A 21,653-nucleotide genomic window follows, 5' to 3' on the forward strand; every position below is an offset into this window, starting at 1 on the left:
GTGCCATGGCTTTTTTTTTAACTCTTAGATAGCAATAACCATGTTGAATAAAAGAAAGAAAAGAATGAAGAAAGGAAAGAAGGGAAAGCCAAAAAAAAAAAAAAAACCTCAAAGTCCCAAATCCTTATCCAGCCTACTCTTACACATCAAATCTGAACTTTCCCAGCTCTGGCCTCCCTTAGACTTGCAGCCCAAAAGGAGAGAGGTTGAGCCTGGGTTCCTTTTCTAGTCTCCACAGGTTTAGTCAAACACCAGCCTAGATATTGCTGTGAAGGTATTTTTTAATATGAGATTAACATTTAAATCATTAGACTTTGAGTAAAGCAGATTACCCTCCATATGGTGGGTAGGCCTCATCCAATCAGTTGAAGACCTTGGGAGAAAGACTGAGATTCCCAGGGAAGATGGAATTCTGCCGAGTGTCTTCAGACTCGAACTGTAACATCATTTCTTCCCTGGTAGGCCTGTCGGTCTACTTTTCAGATTTCAGATTTGCCAGCCTCTTCAACCACAGGAGTCAATTTCTTAAATCTCTATCTCTTTCTCTCCATACATCCTATTGGTTCTCTATTTCTTAATACAATTTCCCCTAATTAATTTCTCCTGATACAATATCTACATCTAAACAACATACATTCACACCAACACCTTCCTCTCCAGTCCAACACCACAGCATTGATTATGGCTTGTCTCCTTTCCATAGTACAGCCCCTTGCTCTGGCAGTAAGAAAGCTGGTGCCCGTGGTGCTTGATGCACTGACATCCACTCCATCCTCCCTTCATGTCACCCATCTCCTGACCACAAGGCACCCTGAGAACTTGGCTCTGATGCAGGGAACAGGGAGGGGGAAGGATGGAGGGCTGTGTCTTTGGTGTTTTAATTCACAGTGGCAAGAAAATTTTATTTTGGACTTTTATTCTTTTGGTCTTACAAGAAAATTTAATATTTTTTCCTTTGGCAGTTGAAAGTAAGGAGTTCATATTCAAATCTTGGGCATAACTGTTGGTTTTTTATTATCAGAATAATTTTATGGTGTTATTTGACCTCACAGGCAAAACCTCTTGACAGATAATATTGGTCAACACAGCTGGACATAATCTGGGGTGAGAAACAGACCAGGAGGTAAATTCTCAGTTATGGGGAGCAAAGTGACCTTGGAGTTTAATGTAAATGAGGCACTCTTCTAACCCAATGCTGAGTCTTCTGGGGCACCAGTGGTCTCAGGATGCCCAGAGGAGCGGGAGATGGTACTGGGGGGTCTGCATCATGAAGGTGGGAGCAGGGCTTTCCTCCCCACCAGCCCCCAAGGCTCAGACACATGCCTAGTTGGTCACAGGTTAAGTGGTTAAGTTCAGTGTGTTAAGAGAAGAAGAAAAACCCAGGGAATGTTGCTTCCTTCCACGTGGAGTGACGCCTCCATTTATTTGATTAAAACCTGGGCAGAAGGAACATGGTCACGTCTTGGCAGTCTCCTGCCCCTTGCCTTTCTCTTTGGAGAGCCAATGCTCTGCCCTGGCAGACAGAGACCGCCCCAGCCCATTTCTGCCTGTGAGGGGAGTTAATCTGCCAGATTCTGGGTTTGGGTACCGTGTAGTCTGTTTTATCAGTGAAGCAATGACCTTCGTCTGCTGGCTCCCTGACTTTATTTTACCAGGTCCAGAACCTGAGTGGGGAGGACAAGTATTATTTATCAAGTCCCCTAAACACTCCAGTAACAGTTATCTCTCAGGTTTGCAAATCTAAAGCAGGTCATGAAAGCTGCTTGTGGAGCGGAGAGGAGGAATAAACAGGGAGATTGGGGTTGACATATACACACACACACATATATATATATATACATAAAATACATAATATATATAAAATAGATAACTAGTAAGAATCTACTGTATAGCACAGGGAACTCTACTCAATACTCTGTAATGGCCTATATGAGGAAAGAATCAAAAAAGGAGTGGATATATGTATATGTACAATATAACAGATTCAATTTGCTGTACAGCAGAAAGTAACACAACACTCTAAATCATCCATACTCCAGTAAAAATTAATACACAAAAAAAAAGCTGCTTAGAATTCTATAATGATTCTTTGATGTCTCTGAGAAAAAATATAAGTTCTAGGGACTTCCCTGGATGTCCAGTGGCTAAAACTTTGCCTTCCAATGCAGGGTCTGTGGGTTTGATCCCTCTGGTCGGGGAGCTAAGATCCTACATGTCTCACGACCAAAAAACCAAAACACAAAACAAAAGCAATATTGTGTAACAAATTCAATAAAGACTTAAAAAAAAATTCCATGGGTTCCCTTTCCTATATCAGCTCTCACCACTTTCTCAGTCTTCTTATACCAAAGGACTGGCAGTTCCCTGGCTGTGCCCTGGACCTTAATGCCTCTATGATGTCAAGTGGGCCACTTCCTTGTCTTTTCCCCATTTTCCCTAAGCTTGTCAAAATTTCATCATCTTTTGTTGGGGGCCCAGTGCAACCTGCCCTAAAATGTGTCTCCATGACACATTGATTGTTTTGAATTAAAGTTACTTAAGAAATGGTCAATGTAAGAGGGACACTCTGACCCTCCTTTCTGTCTTCCTGAAAGCAGAAAATCAACCTCGAATAAGAAAGGTGCTCTCCCAGCATCATCTGGAGGTAGAAGGACACCCTAATCACAAGGGTGCCCACATCCTGCTGCCCACACTCAAGGACACAAGGGGGTGATCATTCAGGAGAAAGGGCAGCGTTAAGGGGGAAGATGCTTCGTACAGCTTGTGTCATAGTGAGTATGGATGACCTATTTTGCAACTCTTTCTTTATAGTCTTTATTTTCTTGTAATTTCATCTAAGCAGTTTTCTCTCTCACTGTCTTTTCAAAGCCTCATTCAGGCCATTGCTCCATTACTGGTGATCCAAGAGGATGCGCCCTGCCCTTGGCAGAAGCCCATCTTGGTTTCATAAATCAAAGTCTAAAAAATTTAATCCTCCCCAAATACCAAAATGTTGGATCTTATTGCATAATACTATTAGGACTTTTTTTTTAAATCTGAAATAAAAATTATTTAACACCTGGATAGTATTTGCTGCATCAAAATTTGGAATCTAAAGTTAGCGCTCTCATTAGAATGGGATCTTCTATACCTCTGCAATCCTCCAAAGGTGGAAGACAATGACAACACAGCAAGGCTTCTATTGTAAGAATACATACTTTCTCCCTTCAGAGACTTTTAATTATAATTTTATTATTTTGCCATTTTAACAGACTCATTTTTAACATAATAGTCTTGAAATGGATTTGGGTAATTCTGCCTTGAATCTTCATCCATATTTCAGGAAGTATGGAAGAAGACAAACCTGAAATGCTGTCCCTGAAATAAGCACTGCTGCTGCTGCTAGGTCGCTTCAGTTGTGTCCGACTCTGTGCGACCCCGTAGACGGCAGCCCACCAGGCTCCCCTGTTCCTGGGATTCTCCAGGCAAGAACAATGGAGTGGGTTGCCATTTCCTTCTTCAAAGCATGAAAGTGAAAAGTGAAAGTGAAGCCGCTCAGTCATGTCCGACCCTTCGTGACCCGGTGGACTGCAGCCTACCAGGCTCCTCCGTCCATAGGATTTTCCAGGCAAGAGTACTGGAGTGGGGTGCCATTGCCTTCTCCGGAAATAAGCACTACTACTTGCTATCTATAGAAGCGTTGTAGTCCTGAAAAATGAACTAAGAGCTGTTTGCAACGATCTCTTCAAAGTTACCAAAAAAGATGTGATTATTTGATGTGGAAGATATCGTGGGAGAATATTTGAAGTCAACGTATAATGATTTTTCACTCCAGGAGATGACGGCTTAGCCAGAGAGGAGAAGACACGAGATATTAGGGTCTTATCCAAATATTCGAGTGAGGACATGTGGAAGAAGAGGGTTAGTTCCATCCACCTTTCCTTCTGAACGCTGATTACAGTCACACCATAAAGGAAGGCACTGAGATAAAAACTTAGGGTTCTGCAATCCATTTGAGCCTAACGAGTCTTTTTTGTCTTTTTGCAGAAATATAAAAGCACATGAAGCACTTTGCACAGTGCCTGGGACGTAGTAAATAAGTCACTAGATGATAGCTGCTTTCACTGTCATCAATTATCTGCCCTGGGAAAAGGAGGAAGTATCCCCAAGCATTGCCACTCACAGCTCTATAACTAATGCTCCATCACCAGTGACGCCTAAGACAAAGAACAGGAGCCCCAACCATGTCATTCAAAGAGATCAGGTCTGTGCAGAACGACACATGTATAGCTTATGCAGGGCTCCCTATACTCCTCTGTGTCCCTTCTCAGTGTAAACATCTGTCCAACTCCCTCTTCTCCAAAGTCCCCTCAACACTCAGTTCCCTAAGGCTCTCTATCTAGCCCGAATTTTCCTCCAAAAGAAAAAATACCCAATAAGGAAGTAGTGACTTCATTTCTTAGCCCCCTGTATACAACCCCATAACTTATTTATTTTTGCTCAAACTCTTAAAAATTTAATATACCTCAGTTTATCATTTTACATGAGGAAAACATCATAAATCAATAGAAAAGGCAGAGATATTCAATAAATGATGTTTGAAAAATTGCTTATTGATTTGAAAGCTAGTGGCAATCTCCCAAGCTTTTATTCCTCCAGTCTCTCTAAAGGGTTTTATTTGCTTCTAAACCCCTCAGTCTCTGAGAGACCTAGAGTAATGTGTTTTCTTATCCGAATCAGAGCTGATACATTTCCAGGATCAAAAGAAGCTAAATAAAGTGCAAGTTTTAACAAAACATTTTCTTTTACCTGAAAATAAGGTACTATAATAGCACACAAGAACTTGTTTTAATAGTTCAGTTCAGTTCAGTCGCTCAGTCGTGTCCGACTCTTTGCGACCCCATGAATTGCAGCACGCCAGGCCTCTCTGTCCATCACCAACTCCCAGAGTTTACCCAAACCCATGTCCATCGAGTCAGTGAGGCCATCCAACCATCTCATCCTCTGTCGTCCCCTTCTCCTCCTGCCCCCAATCCTACCCAGCATTAGGGTCTTTTCCAATGAGTCAACTCTTCGCATGTGGTGGCCAAAGTATTGGAGTTTCAGCTTCAACATCAGTCCTTCCAATGAACACCCAGGATTGATCTCCTTTAGGATGGATTGATTGGACCTCCTTGCAGTCCAAGGGACTCTCAAGAGTCTTCTCCAACACCAGAGTTCAAAAGCATCAATTCTGCGGCGCTCAGCTTTCTTCACCGTCCAACTTGCACATAGATTTAAAACCTTGCTCCATAGCTGAAAAAGCACTTGGACCTGTATCCTGAACTGGTCTCCAGAGGGCAGCAGAGAGTCATTTACATTATCAAAAGTTACCTCTTAACCAAAAGTGTGTGTGCCCAGGCTGTTTTTTCAACTCTTCTGTTCGTTCTTATGACTAAGCCTTAACAAACTGGGTGGCCAGGATTTGGAAAGCTGTCTGAGGTCATGGATCAAAGTGATGCCAGCAAGCCAAAGCAAAGATTCAAAGAATCACTTTCATATCTTTAAAATAATTCTTTAATTAGATAAACCAACGAACCACAATTAATATACTGTTGACTAAGCATATTTAACCAGCACGTGTTTATGAAACACTGATGCATATAAAGCATCTAATCCTTTCAGGGCTTTCTACTCCTAGACATACAAAAAGTATATATAAAAGAGTAATAGTCACTTATTCTGCCATATATTTTTTGAGCATTTGATACACACTAAAAGTTTATTAGTGACCCAGAAATTGTTAAAGACACAAAGACTTATAAAAAGTGTGTTTCTGGAGAAGGAAATGGAAACCCACTCCAATATTCTTGCCTCGGAAATCCCATGGACAGAGGACCCTGGTGGGCTATAGTCCATGGGGTCACAAAGAGTCCTACATGACTTAGTGACTGAGCATGCACTCATATATACATGTATATATAACTGAATCACTTTTCTGTATACCAGACCCTAACACAACACTGTAAAGCAGCTATGCTTTAATAAATATAAACAAGTAAATAATCTGGAAAAAAATAAAAGCATGTTTCAAAAAAAATCAGGACTTCATTGGTGGTGCGGTGAATAGGAATCCACCTGCCATTGTAGGGGACACGGGTTCCATCCCTCATCTGGGAAGATTCCACATGTAGAGGGGCAACTAAGCCCGTGTGCCAAAACTGCTAAGCCTGCACACCACAACTACTGAGCCTGAGCACCCTAGAGCCCATGCTCTGGAACAAGAGAAGCCACCTCAGTGAGAAGCCCACATACTGAAAGTAGAAGGTAGTCCCCTGCAACTAGAGAAAGCCCAAGTGTATAAGGAAGACCCAGCACAGCCAAAAATAAATAAATAAAATTAAAAAGAAAAAAAAACTAACAAAATTATATTTCAAAAAATCATGTTATTCTGACTTTTACTTTGTAAACAACAAAAAATCTGGATATGATAGGTAAAATGCTTCTATGAGCTGACAAAGTAAGGAATAATTAGGCCAAAATTAGGTGAATGCAGGCATCCAGAGAAGTATGTGGAACACTGAAGGTGGCCTGGACTCCAGGGCATTGCTAAACCAGGTAAAAATTTAAACTTTGGTTTACATGTCTTTAGAGGGCACAGAGAAAAGGCATCACAAAGGTCCCCTCAAAATGGTGATTCTAAATAATAGGAGACCACCTCATGAAGGCTGAGACACCAAAGGGTGATCTCTTCAGTGTGAGAACAGATTAGAAGTAACCACCTTGAACCCTCTACCTCCTCCCACCTGAGTGAAAGTGAAATTGCCTCCTATCTGGAAACTTGGCTCAAAGTATGGAAGAGGGAAGAAAATCTCTTCTGAGTTTTATAAGTTGAGATGGCCCACATTTGTACATCTGGGTGGTCTAAAATGCCTCAAGTTGAAAATTAGGTTAAGGTGGTCACAGACACAGGAGTCTCACAGAAGCAAACAGAAATCTTTTCTGTAGAGACTCACGTCTATTTCAGGCCTCAAAGAGTTTCCATAGAAATATGAGTTCACAGTCAAACACCATGAAACCCAAAAGTAAAGGACATATCATGAGCGACAGCCAGTACTTATCAGACCCTCAAAAATGGAAGATGTGGAATATCGATCACATACATTGAAATATATATATAGAAATAAAAGGATGAGTTAAGGTAAAGAGCAAGAACCATTAAAAAGTAACCAAACAGGCCAAACATAGGACCTCGTTCCATAAAAAACATAGTAAGTGATATTTTAAAACTCAGTCAAGGAACTTTCCTGGCAGTCCAGTGGTAAAGAATCCGCCTTCCAGTGCAGCAGACAAGGGTTCAATGCTTGGTCAGCGAACTAAGACTCCATCCGCCACAGGGCAGCTAGAGCCCCTGTAAGCCTCAAGGGAAGAGCCTGAACACCACAGTGGAGGCCAGAGCAGTGCCCTCCCCCCTCCAATAAAAACCACAATGAAAAACAGATAATACAGTGACACTAATAAAAACACAAGGCAGGGTTAGGGGGATGTAAATATTTGAGAGCAGTAAGATAACATATTAAGACTTTATTCCAACAAAGTTTGAAGTTTAAAGGAAAGACAAATACCCTAGACAAATAATATTCGCTATATCTGACTCAAAAAGAATACAGAACCCAAATTGTCTCATAATCAGTTAAGGAAATTGAATGGGGACTTCAAAATATGTCAGTATATCCATCAGTCAATGCCTCTAGGCCCAGGTGGCTTTCCTGGCAGTTTAAAATGTTTAATATTTAACATTAAGAAATAGTTCTAATTTTACGCAAATGCTGCCAGGGATGCAGATAATATCCTGCAACTCATTTTGTGAAGCTACCGTAATACTGATACCCAAACCAAACAAGAACAGCATAAAAAAGGAAAAGTACAGCTCACCACACTGATGAACACAGATCTTAAATATCCTAAGCAAAATATAAACACACTAAGTTCAGAAACAAATTTAAGAGACAAACAAAAGGACATTATGATCAAGTCGGGCTTATACAAAGAAAGAAAGGTTGACTTAACATTCAAATAAAAATTAAGTAATTAATTTCACCACACCAAGAGATTAAGGAAAAAAATCATATTGCCCTTCAATAGATTCATAAAACCCCACATTTTACAAGATTAAAATGCATTTGTGATTTTTTTCAAGTCGTACAGCAGAAGAAATAGCCTGATAGTTCCTATAGCAAGTGTTGTGTGTAATGTTGAAATACTGTATTGATTCCCTGTAAGATTAGATAGAAAATAAGGAAGTAAAAATAGAAAAGAAGGATGCTTGCTGTAATCCCTTTTATTTAACATTTTACTAAGTGCTCCAACAGTGCAGTTGGCAGAGATGAATGAATAAATGAAGAAATGGTAGGAGAAAACTGTAGCAGACCAAAATTTGCCATCCCCAAAATGTGTCCCTTTGACATGAGGATTAATTGGGCTAATTATTTTTAAGAAACAGAAAACTCAGAAAGTTCTTCTTGTTACTTTCCCCTTAGCTGCCTAAGGAATTTAGATAAAGGGCCTGTTTCCATATTTTGTAAAAAATATAGACAAGGTGTGGTGGGGGAAATTTGGCAGGACCTAGAGATCAGGGTCCTCTCTGTGTCTCATTGTCTCTGTAGGCCCAGCAAACATCTGATTACCAAATATTTGCTTTTCCCTCTTCATTTCCTTCCTCCCCCAACCCCCTTTATAAAAAATTATTTATTTTTGGTTGCACTGGGTCTTCAGTGCTGTTCTCAGGCTTTCTCTAGTTGCGGCAAGCGGGACTACTCTTTGTTACAATGCTCAGGTTTCTTATTGTAGTGGCTTATCTTGCAGAGCACAGGCTCCAGGGAACTCAGGCTTCAGTACATCAGCACGCAGGCTTAGCAGTTGCAGTGTGTGGCTACAGAGCACGTGGACTTCAGTAGTTGTGGCTCAGGGGCTTACTTGCTCCATGGCATGTGGGATCTTCCCGATCCAGGGAACCTGTGTTCGCTGCATTGGCAGGCAGATTCCTATCTACTGTGCCACCTGGGAAGTCCCCATTTCCTCCCCTTTGAAGTCCCAAACTAGAGAATCTGTGTGCCACAACAGAAGATCCTGCATGTTGCAATAAGACCCGATGCAGCCAAATAAATAAATAACAGTATTTCTTTATGGAAATATACCGCAATGAGAGACAAGATGATAGTTATAAAGACTAAAAGAATCTCAAGGTCCTCACTAAGATGAAAATATAATAATGGGAAATGATGAATTTCCCCATCATGAGGAGAGGGACGCTCAGTTTCTGATAGATAGAAGTGTCCCCATCATTAGAGAAGTTACTCCACTGAGGATCCAAGACTGCTCCCTGGGATTTATTACAGACCTGACGAACTTTCTCTTGAGACTCCTGGACCCTCCTTCTGTCGAACTGCATGCTCACTAAGCAAACTGCATCACTTGCCCAGGTGTGCTAGATACCAGACTGGAATTTTCCAGTCTCTGGAAAGTTCTGTCACCATCAAGTGGTCAATTTAAAGTGAGGATGAACAGTTGAGGACCTGATCCCTTTTTGGTGACCTGAAGATCAAGGACTCAGATCTTGAAAGCTAAAAAATGTCGACTGGCAATCCATGATAAGCCCCATACTGGGCACTCCCAGGATATCAAGTTGCTCTGGCCCCTGACAGCACTCAAAACTCACCTGGTACATTCCTTTGATAGTACTTATGGCATCGGCCAGCTGCTGATTGTAGCATTTTCGTAAATTCTCTTCATTCTGCAAATGAAAAATAAATACAAAGAGTACCACAACGTATTTCCAAATACAATTATCACACCTACAAGGGGCGGGGGGTGGGTGGTGCTAAGTACCCACCATTCAAATCATCACGTTCTCTTGAAACTTCACTATAAAATCATCTCCCTTACGCTTCCACCTAAAACAACACATTATATTTTCACTTACACTTAACCAAAGCAATAGAGAGCGTGTATGGATAAAATAAAAACAGTTACTGTGAACATGTTCTCTCATCTTCATATCACAGATTTTCAGTGTCTTAGTTGTTGTAGTTAAGTTGCTAAGTCCTTTCTGATTCTTTTTTGCGACCCCATGGACTGTAGCCTGCCAGGCTCCTCTGTCCATGGGATTCTCCAGGCAAGAAGACTGGAGTGGGTTACCATTTCCTACTCCAGGGGAATCTTCCTGACCCAGGCATACAACCCACCTCTTCCTGCATCTCTTGAATTGGCAGGCAGATTCTTTACTACTGAGCCACCTGAGAAGCCCCCATACATACACTACTCTGTATAAAACAGATAACTAACGAGAACCTACTGTAGAGCACAGGGACCTCTACTTAATGCTCTGTATTGACCTAAATGGGAAGGAAATCTGAAAAAGGGGATGTGTGTGTGTGTGTGTGTGTGTGTGTGTGTGTGTGTGTGTGTGTATAAAACTGACTCGCTTTGCTGCACAGCAGAAACTAACACAGCATTGTTAAGCAACAATTTCTTGATGAAAGTCAGAGAAGAGAGTGAAAAAGTTGGCTTAAAGCTCAACATTCAGAAAACTAAGATCATGGCATCCAGTCCCATCACTTCATGGCAAATAGATGGGAAACAGTGGAAACAGTGGCTGACTTTATTTTGGGGGGCTCCAAAATCATTGCAGATGGTGATTGCAGCCATGAAATTAAAAGACGCTTACTCTTTGGAAGGAAAGTTATGACCACTCTAGACAGCATATTAAAAAGCAGAGACATTACTTTGCCAAGAAAGGTCCGTCTAGTCAAGGCTATGGTTTTTCCAGTGGTCATGTATGGATGTGAGAGTTGGACGGTGAAGAAAGCTGAGCGCAGAAGAATTGATGCTTTTAAACTGTGATGTTGGAGAAGACTCTTGAGAGTCCCTTGGACTGCAAGGAGATCCCACCAGTCCATTCTAAAGGAGATCAGTCCTGGGTGTGCATTGGAAGGACTGATGTTGAAGCTAAAACTCCAATACTTTGGCCACCTAATGCGAAGAGCTGACTCATTGGAAAAGACCCTGATGCTGGGAAAGATTAAGGGCAGGAGGAGAAGGGGACGACAGAGGATGAGATGATTGGATGGCATCACCGACTCAATGGACATGGGTTTTGTTGGACTCCGGGAGTTGGTGATGGACAGGGAGGCCTGGCATGCTGCAATTCATGGGGTTGCAAAGAGTTGGACACGACTGAGCAACTGAACTGAACTGAACTCCAATAAAAATTTAATTAGAAAATAATTAAATAAAATAGTGAAGTATATTTGGAATCCATATCCTCTTCTGGTCCTGGTCCTTTTTGATGAATCATGCTCATGAAAAGAAATCTACGGCCACTAATCCACAAACTAGAGTCATTTTCTGATTAATCAAGTTATTTAATCCTATCTGTTATGCATAAAAATGAAAGATTGAAAATCTTTAAAAAATACTCTTGATTCTGTTATCAATTTTGCTTCCAGCATGGAGTGTAAACAATCAGTGGGCTTCAGAATCAGACAGAACTGGATTTCAATGTCACTGTGCAACTTACCATCTTTCTGACTTTAAGCAAGGACTTAACTGCCTAACTTTAAGCTAGCTTAAATTTTAAGCAAGTTTCCTTGTCTGTAAGGTAGGGATAACAGGATTTCCACTTGAGGATTGTTGGGGGACTTAAAGAGGAAATGCATTAAAAGTTACTCTGGAGACTTCCCTGGCTGTCCAGTGGTTAAGACTTCACCTTCTAATGTAAGGGTTGCAGGTTCGATCCCTGGTCAGGGAGCTAAGATCCCATATGCCTTGGGGCCAAACCCCCCCCCCCACACACAAAGAAACACAAGCAATATTGTAACAAATTCAATAGAGACTTTAAAAATGGTCCATATTTAAAAAAATACTCTTAAAACATGGTGGGGCTGACAACATGTGGATATTTTGTTTTATAGCAGAAAAGCATCACTAATGTCCATTTTTAATGACAGATAAATATGCTAACATGATCAAAGATTTTAGGGAATTCCTCAGACCAGCAGAGTTTTCATGTCTTTGGCTTCTACAGAGCCATTAAAGCACAGATAAGATCATATAAAATTACAGTTAAGGGCTGGAACTCAAGCATGAAACTGTCTGACCTGGAACCTAAACCCCTCTGGTTTCTTAACCAGTGACACTGAGCAGGTGAATTAACCTTTCTATGCCTTGGTTTCCTCATCTGTAAAAGGGGTATAATAATTGTATGTACTTCATCAGGTTAGTTGTGAGGCTTAAATGAGTTTGTACACAGACTACACACAAACGTTCCTGCACATAGTAAAGTTATAGGTGCCACACAGCTTTATGTAACTATCATGTGCTGTGCTTAATCACTCAGTCTTGTCCAACTCTTTGTGACCCCATGGGCTGTAGCCCGCCAGGCTCCTCTGTCCGTGGGTATTCTCCAGGCAAGAATACTAGAGTGGGTTGCCATTTCCTTCTCCAGGGGATCTTCACAACCCAGGGATCGAACCCAGGTCTCTCACATTGCAGGCGGATTCTTAACCATCTGAGCCACCAGGGAAGCCGTGTAACTATCATAAGAGACAACATATGCAAATTAAATTACCCTCATAAGTTGCCAAGCTAAAAACTGTAGTGCCTACACAACTAAACACAAAATTAATTACTTTTAAAACAGAGGAAATGAGAGAACTTCTACCTGTTGGTAACGTTTTTCAATGATCACAATCCTGTCACGTAGAGAAGTGAAGAGTCTGTAAGATTCCTCCTTAAGACGGTCCTCAAACTTCAATTGAATCAATTGCTTGAGGAACCCAAAATCCACCTGAAGGGATTTAATAATCTAAAAGTGGAAAAACATAGGTCATTATAGAGCGTAAGGGCACTCTGTGTAAAGATTCCAACACCTGGCCTGGTTCTGGGCAGATAACTTGGGCACCTGGTCAAGGACCCATGCTGAATTTAAGATTACATCTCCAGAGTTGTGTACATTGGGGAACTCCAGTTAATCTGCAGAACTAATAGATGCTGATGGAGGAAGGGAGTTCCTCTCTTCCCAGCAGTTTCCTCCCATACTAGTATTAGTTGCTCAGTCACATCTGACTCTTTGCAACCCTATGGACTGTAGCCTGCCAGGCTCCTCTGTCCATGGAATTCTTCAGGCAAGAATACTGAAGTGGGTTGCCATTCCCTTCTCCAGGGTAATCTTCCCGACCCAGGGATCAAAAAACCCAGGTCTCCTACATTGCAGGCAGATTCTTTATCATCTGAGCCACCAGGGAGAAAAAGTTATCCCTTGGGACTTCCCTGGTGGGTGGTCCCGTGGTTAAGACTCCGCACTCCCACTGCAGGGGCCACTGGTTCTACCCCTGGTCTGGGAAATAAGAACCCCCATGCCACAGAATGCAGTAAAAAAAAAAAAAGACAATACATTGGGAAGTGTGTGGGAAAAGAGACACCCTCCAAAGTGGGAGTGTAATTGGTATAATTTCTATGCAGGGCAATTTGGCAACATCCTCCAAAATGACTAATGTATGCATCCTCTGACTCAGACGTTTCACTTTTAAGAATTTACACCCCAGATTTCCTGGCATGTGAGTATGTACAGAATTATTCATCACAATAAGAGATCTGAAATGACCAAAATGTCCATCAGGAGGGGATAGCTAAATAAATGGTGCCAGTTTGTGGTATGATGTACTTGTAAAATTGATGAAGAAGCTCTTTATGCACCAATGTATATAACTGATTTCCAAGTTATGTTACTAAGTGAAAAACCAGAAGCAAAGCACTATTTACAGTAGTATACCACCCTATGTCACTGTTTTATTGGTTAGGACTTTTAATAATAACTCTTAATATCTGATGTCTATGAAATGTTCTGTTTCTTTACAATCAAAAAAAGCACCAAAGCTTCGCTGTATAGAAGAAAGAAACACAACATTGTAAATCAACTATACTTCAATAAAATTTTATTTTATTTTTTATTTACTTATTTTATATGACCCGGAGGGATGGGATGGGGAGGGAGGTGGAGGGGGGTTCTGGAAGGGGAAAACATGTACACCCATGGTGGATTCATGTCAATGTATGGCAAAACAAATACAATATTGTAAAGTTAAAAAATAGAAAATAAACTAATTAAAAAAAAAAAACGTATTTGGCTGCACTGGGTCTTTAGTTGTGGCACATGGGATCTAGTTCCCTGATCAGGGATAGAACTTGGACTCTCTGCATTGGGAGCCTGGAGTCCCAGCCACTGGACCACCGCAGAAGTACAGCTTCAATAAAATTTTTAAAAATTAAAAAAAGTTTGTTTAAAGTCCCAAAGGAAATATGATAGAATATTGAGATCTGGGGCTTCCCAGGTGGCGCTAGTGGTAAAGAACCGGCCTGCCAATGCAGGAAATGTTAAGAAATGAAGGTTTGATCCCTGGGTCAGGAAGTTCCCTTGGAGGAGGGCATGGCAACCCGCTCTTGTATTCTTGCCTGGAGAATCCCCAAAACAGAGGAGCCTGGCAAGCTACAGAGTTGCTCACACATGGGATCACACAGAGTGGGACATGACTGAAGTGACTTAGCATCACATATGCATCAAGCTTTGACAAACGTGTATGGTGGTATAGGGGAGCAAAATTTGCCATCACAAGTTTATTTAGGCTGACTATTTTTAAGGAGTCAAAGACTCAGGAAGAACCCATAAACTTTTCCTTCACTTCCTAAAAGAATGAGATGGAGGACCTGCTTCAGGAAGGGAGTTAGCATCATACATACTTGTATTATAACATGAACTAGGTATGCAGACAGAGGATGAGATGGTTGGGTTTAGCTTAGTCAGAAGAATTTAGAGGGATAGAGGAAAATTTCTTCCTCCCTGACAATGGGTGACACAGTTATTCATTATATTATTCTCGACATTTTTCTATATGCCAAAAATATTTTATAAAATTCTTAAAGTATCCTAAACAGAAAATGTTCACAGATGTCAAAAGAATTACAGAGAGAGTAAGAAAACATTTCACTAAACAAGTTAACATAGAGACTTCCCTGATGGCTCTAGCTTCCACTATCAGAGCCCAGGCTTAATCTCTCTCTGGTCGGGGAACTAAGATCCTGAAAGCCATGCAGTGCAGGAAGAAAAAAAAAAGTTAACATATATGAAATAAATAGGATGCAAATAGAAGTAGTGTGTGTGTGTACTAAGTTGCTTCAGTTGTGTCCGACTCTTTGCACATGTATGGACTCTAGCCCGCCAGGCTCCTTTGTCCATGGGATTCTCCAGGCAAAAGTACTGAAACGGATTACCATTTCCTCCTCCAGGGATCTTCTCCAACCAGGGATCAATCTCATATCTCTTATGTCTCCTGGTAGGCAGGCAGGTTCTTTACCCTAGGGCCACCTGGGAAGCCCCAAATAGAAGTAGTGTGTATGCTGTATGCTCAGACACTTCAGTTGTCTCCAACTCTTTGCGACCCGATGGACTGTAGCCTGCCAGGCTCCTCTGTCCATGGGATTCTCCAGACAAGAACACTGGAGTGGGTAGCCATGCCCTGAAGTAGTCATTTATACTAATAATTAAAAAAAAAAACACAACTGTTATACAGCTCAGTTTATAGAAGATGCTAATATTTTTTAAATGTTAATCATTTCACTTTTGTCAAGGAAAGAAACAGGAAGGCAAATAATACAAATTATCTCAGGAGTTTCTAAATAAATTCAGATTTACCTGCACTAGATTTTGTGTAGCTGAGCTCAACTCTTTTAATGGCAGAATCTCACTGGAATCTGTTTGAGTGGCATGGTCTGTGCTGAAAAAGCCAACCTTCAAATCATCTGAAATGGTAAATCTGAAAAATAAAAGAGGCAGGAGATTAAATGTGCTTTATATAATAGATATTACTTTAAAGATATATTTAATGATATATATTTACACATATTTTGTAAATCATATTTTAAAGATTCAAAGGATTGGTGAAATGAGAAAACCACTTAATTATCTGCTCATGATTTGGGGTTTTCCCTAGGTCTCTGTTGGATTATCAGATTCTCTGAACTATTTCACATTGCTACACTGATCTTACTTTCATTTCCTGAGACATGACCAATTTACGAGCCTCCTTTTAAAATCTCATTCACTGTTTTATGTATGCTGTTGCTTGAGGTCGTTATAAATCATGCGTGGGCATAGCAAGCAAAATTCCTTTTAGGTAGATGTTCTGAAAATGTGGTCTGAGAACTCCTGGAGGTTCCAGAACACTCAGGGAATTCACAGGTCAAAATTATTTTCGTAATATTATTAAGATTGGATTTATCTTTTCTCCTATCATTCTCTCACAAGAGTTCAGTGGAGTTCCAGAGGCTACAGGTTATATGCCTGAATGACAGATGAATGCAGAAGCAGAGAGGAGAATTCAGTTATTTCCCATTAAGCCAGGCACTGAAAAGATTTGCAAAAATGTAACAGATGATACTATTCTCATTAAAGACTCTGTCTTGGAAAGAATTCAATTTTCTTTAAAATATATTACTTACATTAATACAGAATTAGTTTATCATTATTTTAAATGTTTCTCCTTTAAAATTTCTAATATGGTAACTATGACTAAATAAAACATAACCTAAAGGTCTTTGAGGGCCTCAATAATTTTTAAGACTGTAAAGAGATCCTGAAACCAAAAAAAAAAAAATTGAGAACTACTTCTTTAAGATAATCACACCACTCTACTGTATTTGGTTTTAAACTCAGTTCCCCCCCACAAATCAAAGTGGAAGGAAGTATTTTGTAAAATCCTCCTACAATTTTAATGATGGACATCTCAAATCGTAACAAGAAGGCCAAGTTTCTGGATGTCTTTTCTCTGTCAGTTTGACCAAACTTACCACAAGCATTGGTTTCTAAAATGTCAGCTAAAAAAAGAGAGCCATGAAAGCCTAAGGAACATTCCCAGGCTTTCCAATGCAGCCTCCCTAGAGAGAGTATCCATGTATCTACCCTCCCTTGTCTGCGGACCAGGTGGAGCAGACCATAATGGGGGCTACCCCATGACAATCCCCCTCTTTTTATTGCTGGCAGAGCCTCAAACTTATCTCCTACAGAACTCAGGGAAGGGTGAGAAAATTCCCAGTATCTAGGGTAACACTTGTGTGGTCTCAGCCCACCACGGTGAACCCAATCTTCTGGGCAGGTATTTTAGGAGTGGGAGTGGGACTCGGTTCTGAGGAGTGTGATAGGAAAAAAGCCCTTTCAGGGGCATTTTACACAGGAGCACCAGGGGAGAGGTCCCCTCTGTGACTCTGGACACTGCCATGTGTGGAAATGAGGCCAGGAACTGGCACAGTTGTCTGGTGACCACAAGAGGGGTCAGCCAGAGGGCAAAGCCAGTGCGCAGATGATGTGCTTTTAAAAAGATAGAAACAGGCACTTCCCTGGTGGTCCAGTGGTTAAAACCCCGGGCTTCCAATGCAAGGGGAGTAGCCTCCATCTCTGGTTGGGGAACTAAGATCCTGCATGCCTAGGGGTGGGACCAAAACCAAAACAAAGCAACATGGTTGGGAGACTGAATAAATTGAACAAACATGTAAATGTACTGAAGATGACAGAAGTCAAGTTCTCCAGTCCTAGAAATGAAATTTACAAATATGAAAAAGAAGTACTATAGAATATACCCTGAGACAGTGTAATGGAACTGGAAGTTTTGGTATGAAGGCATGGTTTTATAATTATGTACATAGATAAATAGTGATAGGTACAAATATGTGCATGTACACATAGGTACAAATATGTGTGCATATACTTAAGGACATTTGTTTCTAGTTCTGTCCAGTGTGAGAACCTAGAAGCAATGACACCCCAGTAGCAATGAACACACCAAAAACACAGATGTTGATTTTTCAAATACCATTCTGCATTAAAAGGAACCACGCCTTCTTGGAAAAATGGCTGGTTTCAAAGCTGGGAGAACAAAAACATAAAATGAGCCTAGAACATCTTGTTATTCTAAAAAGTGGGGAAAGAGTGAAAAAAAAAATGATGGAGACAGAAACTAGACTGAGATTCCCACTGGCCATATCTGGGACAATTTGAGCATCAAAATAAATGATGAAAGTATCAGATTACAGCCTATTGAATAAAACAGGAATCTAGCAGTCTAAATGAGAATGAGATGCTCTAGTAAATGTAGAAAAGAATGGTGAAAATAGAGAATCACCATTAGGCAGCCACTACAGAGGTGATGGATTAGGATGGGAGTTATGAATGGCAGCTAGGGTTAAGCTTAGCTAAAAGGCTACAGCTCGTCAGTGGAAGTTTGATTAGGAAAAGGAAATTTTGTTGAAAAATTGAACAGGACTACTATATAATCCAGCAGTCTCACTTCTGAGTATATATTCAAAGGAAACAAAATCACCATCCCAAGGAGCTACCTGCACTCTCACGTTCACTGTGACGTTATTCACAATAGCCAGGTGTCCACTGACAGATGAATGAACAAGGAAAATGTAGTGGACTTCCCTGGTGGTCCAGTGGATAAGACTCCATGCTCCTAATGCAGTGGGCCAGGGTTCAATCCCTGATCAGGGAACTAGAGCTCACATGCCACAACTGAAAGATCTCATATGCCTCAACTATAGATCCCTCAGGCCTCAATGAAGATCGAAGATCCCACTAGCCTCAGCTAAGTCCTGGTGCAACCAAATAGACAGATAAATAAAAAATAAATATTAAAAAAATAGAAAATGTAGTGTGTGCATATGTGTGTATAATGAAAAGTTATGAAAAAAGAAAATGAATTCCTGTTATTTGCAATAACACAGATGAACCTTGAGGACATTACATAAGTGAAATAAGGCAGACTGAGAAAGACAATTGTTTGATTGCACTTATATGTGGAATCTAAAAAAGTCAAACTCATAGAAACAGAGAGTACAGAGACAGTTGCCACAGGCTGAGGGTAAAGGAAATGGGGGATATTAGTCAAAGGGTAAAAACTTTCAGTTATAAGATGAATATGTACTGGGGTATAATGTACAACATGACGATTGCAGTTAATGATGCTGTACTGTATACTTGAAAGTTGCTAAGAGAGTCAATTTAAAATGTTTTATACACACAAAAGTAACTATGTGAGATGATGAATGTGTTAACTAACCTTATTGTGATAATTATTTACAATATAAAAATGTCCCGATCTCTGGGTTGGGAAGATCCCCTGGAAGAGGGCACGACAGCCCACTCCAGTATTCTTGCCTGGAGAATCCCACGGACAGAGAAATGTGGTGGGGCTACAGTCCACAGGGTCACCAAGAGTCGGACATGACTGAAGCAGCTTACTACACACGCACACACTCCCTACACACAAAATAGTAATTTATTACAAAGGGAAGAATGATGAATTTAGGGCAGACCTGGTAGACATCAACCTAGCAAGGTCAAGGTTAAAGCACCAACGAGGGAATAGACTGGATGACATGCACTGGCTAAACTGATGCCCTAAGAATACACAGCTTCATTTCTGTGGCATTTCTGCCAAGAACGCATGACCTGAGTCTGGTTATAAGGAAACAGAAGATGGACCCAGGTAGCACTGGTCATGCTACAGAAGGTCTGTAGTTGTTAAAAAAGTGTCAAGGACATGAACAGTGGGCAGAAGCTGAGGAACTCTTCCTGCTGGACGCGTCTGAGGCGACAGGATAACTAAAGACAACGCACACTGATAGATAGGATCCTGGACCAGAAAGGAAAAAAAAGAGTCATTGCTGGTACTCTTGGCCTAGCTTGAAAGGAGGCTGCGATAGGGCTGTGCAGTGTGGATCTGCTGATTTGAGAGTGTGTGCTGATCATGCAGGAAAAAGTATCCATTTTAGAAAAAACACACTTGAATGCTTAGGAAATTCACACTTAATGGGAAACACATCTGTAACTTGCTCTCAGAAGGTTCTAAAAAGATTGATGATAATGAATGTCTGGGTGAGTGTGAATGTGTGTGTGTACAGGGGCAGGAGGTGAGGAGGAAGAAGAGAGAGAAAACAAACATCGGAAAATGTTGAGAACTGACAGAAATGTTGAGAAATGATAGAACTAGATTCTATCTAGGTGAAGAGTTCTTAGTTCTGTTCTGACAACTTTTCTGTAATTTGAAATTATTTCAAAATAAACTATTTTTTAAAAGTCACATGCATCCTTCAAGCAAGCTCAGATTCTGCCAGTTTCACTAAGAACTGTCAGTATTTTAGGCTTAAACTCGAGAAACTCTTATCAATGGAGAAGGCATGAGCTTAAATCTGCATTACAACCATCCCCCTGTTTACTGTGCTTTTTCTGGAACTTCCCATAACTGGCTCCCAACATCTGTTTTTGTCTTTAGGTAGAGATTCTATTTAAGGTAGTGGTTTGAACCATTTCAAGGAGTTATTCCGTTTTCCTGGGTATCTCCCTTGTATACAGGAGGAATAGATGTTATTAAACTTTTGTTGTTTTTTTCTCCAGTTAATCTCTCTTTTATTATGGGGGAAGAGGGGCTCAGCCAAGAATGCAGAAATGGTAGGAGGAGAGATATTCTTCTTCTCCTCCACTCAGCACATGGGACCATCTCTACCACAGCGGTAGCTCCAAGAATCTTGGTAAAAATGCAAGAGGCTCCTCTCACTATTTCACCTAATAACCCACCCCTGAAATCATTGCTTCCTTTCCCAGAAACTTCATGATCTGCTGGCTTGGAGGTCTTAGTTCCCAAAGGGAGATTGCTTCTACTGGGAAGCACAACAACGGTTCTACTGAGTTAGACGAGAGGGAATTGAACTGGTCCTGGCCACTGTGTGATCCCTACACCACTAAACCAAAGGCAGAGAAAGGGGGCACACTACTGGTTGAAGTGATTAATTCTGATTATCAAGAAAGCGGGTTGTTGGTACACAGTGGAGTCAAAGACTATATCTGGAACTCGGGAGATTCTCTGGAGTGACTCTGAGTATTTACACGTCCAATAGTAGAGATTAATGAAAAAATACAACCAACTCCCCTGAAAAGGCAGGACTTTTGAGGGCTCAGAACCTTCAGGAATGACTCTTTGGATTTCCCAGCTACATCAAGAAGCTTGGCCTGCCTGTATCTTTCACCAAGTTCACCATGGCCACTCAACAAGTCATGCCCATGGACCAGCTCTGGCCGGCACCCTCTGGCAAGTGTCTCTACCACCTGCCACATCCTCTCCCAAGAGGTCTTAATCCCAGCATTTGGTGGGAGTGGGGGACCTTTTAAATTCTTAGTTCTGTCCACATTTACTCTCCTTCTGCCCTTGGGGTCACAGGTACATTTGCTATTGCAATGCTGCTTAGAGGTTTTTTTTTAATTGAACTAAAAATCCTTGTTAATATTCAACAAGAAACAAGAAATAGGACTTCCCTGGTGGCACAGTGGATATTTGTCGGCCAATGCAGGGGACATAGGTTCGATCCCTGGTCCGAGAAGATTCCACATGCGGCAGAGCAACTAAGCTCATGTGCCACAGCTACTGACCCTGTGCTTTAGAGTCCAGGAGCCACAACTACTGGGCCTGCACGCCTAGACCCCGAGCTCCACAAGAGAAGCCACTGCAATGAAAAGCCGATGGATCTCAACAAAGAATAGCCCCAGCCTACCGCAACTAGAGAAAGCAGTGCAAACACCGAAGACCCAG

The 21,653-nt window shown here is 41.1% G+C and overlaps 1 protein-coding gene across 1 annotated transcript in view; it reads right to left on the bottom strand.

Annotated features, from left to right (window-relative positions):
- The window catches only part of C13H10orf67 (chromosome 13 C10orf67 homolog), a 96,902-nt gene that overhangs the window by 67,430 nt on the left and 7,819 nt on the right, over positions 1 to 21,653 (bottom strand). The window contains exons 2-4 of the mRNA XM_081556780.1: positions 15,707 to 15,827; positions 12,680 to 12,823; positions 9,677 to 9,751 (exon numbers count right to left, since the gene is read on the bottom strand). Coding sequence (XP_081412906.1) covers positions 9,677 to 9,751; positions 12,680 to 12,823; positions 15,707 to 15,827 — 340 coding nt within the window. The remainder of the gene's footprint in view (positions 1 to 9,676; positions 9,752 to 12,679; positions 12,824 to 15,706; positions 15,828 to 21,653) is intronic.

The sequence above is a fragment of the Giraffa tippelskirchi genome, chromosome 13 (assembly GCF_054371585.1).
Source record: "Giraffa tippelskirchi isolate mGirTip1 chromosome 13, T2T-mGirTip1v1.2.pri, whole genome shotgun sequence".
NCBI lineage: Eukaryota > Metazoa > Chordata > Mammalia > Artiodactyla > Giraffidae > Giraffa > Giraffa tippelskirchi.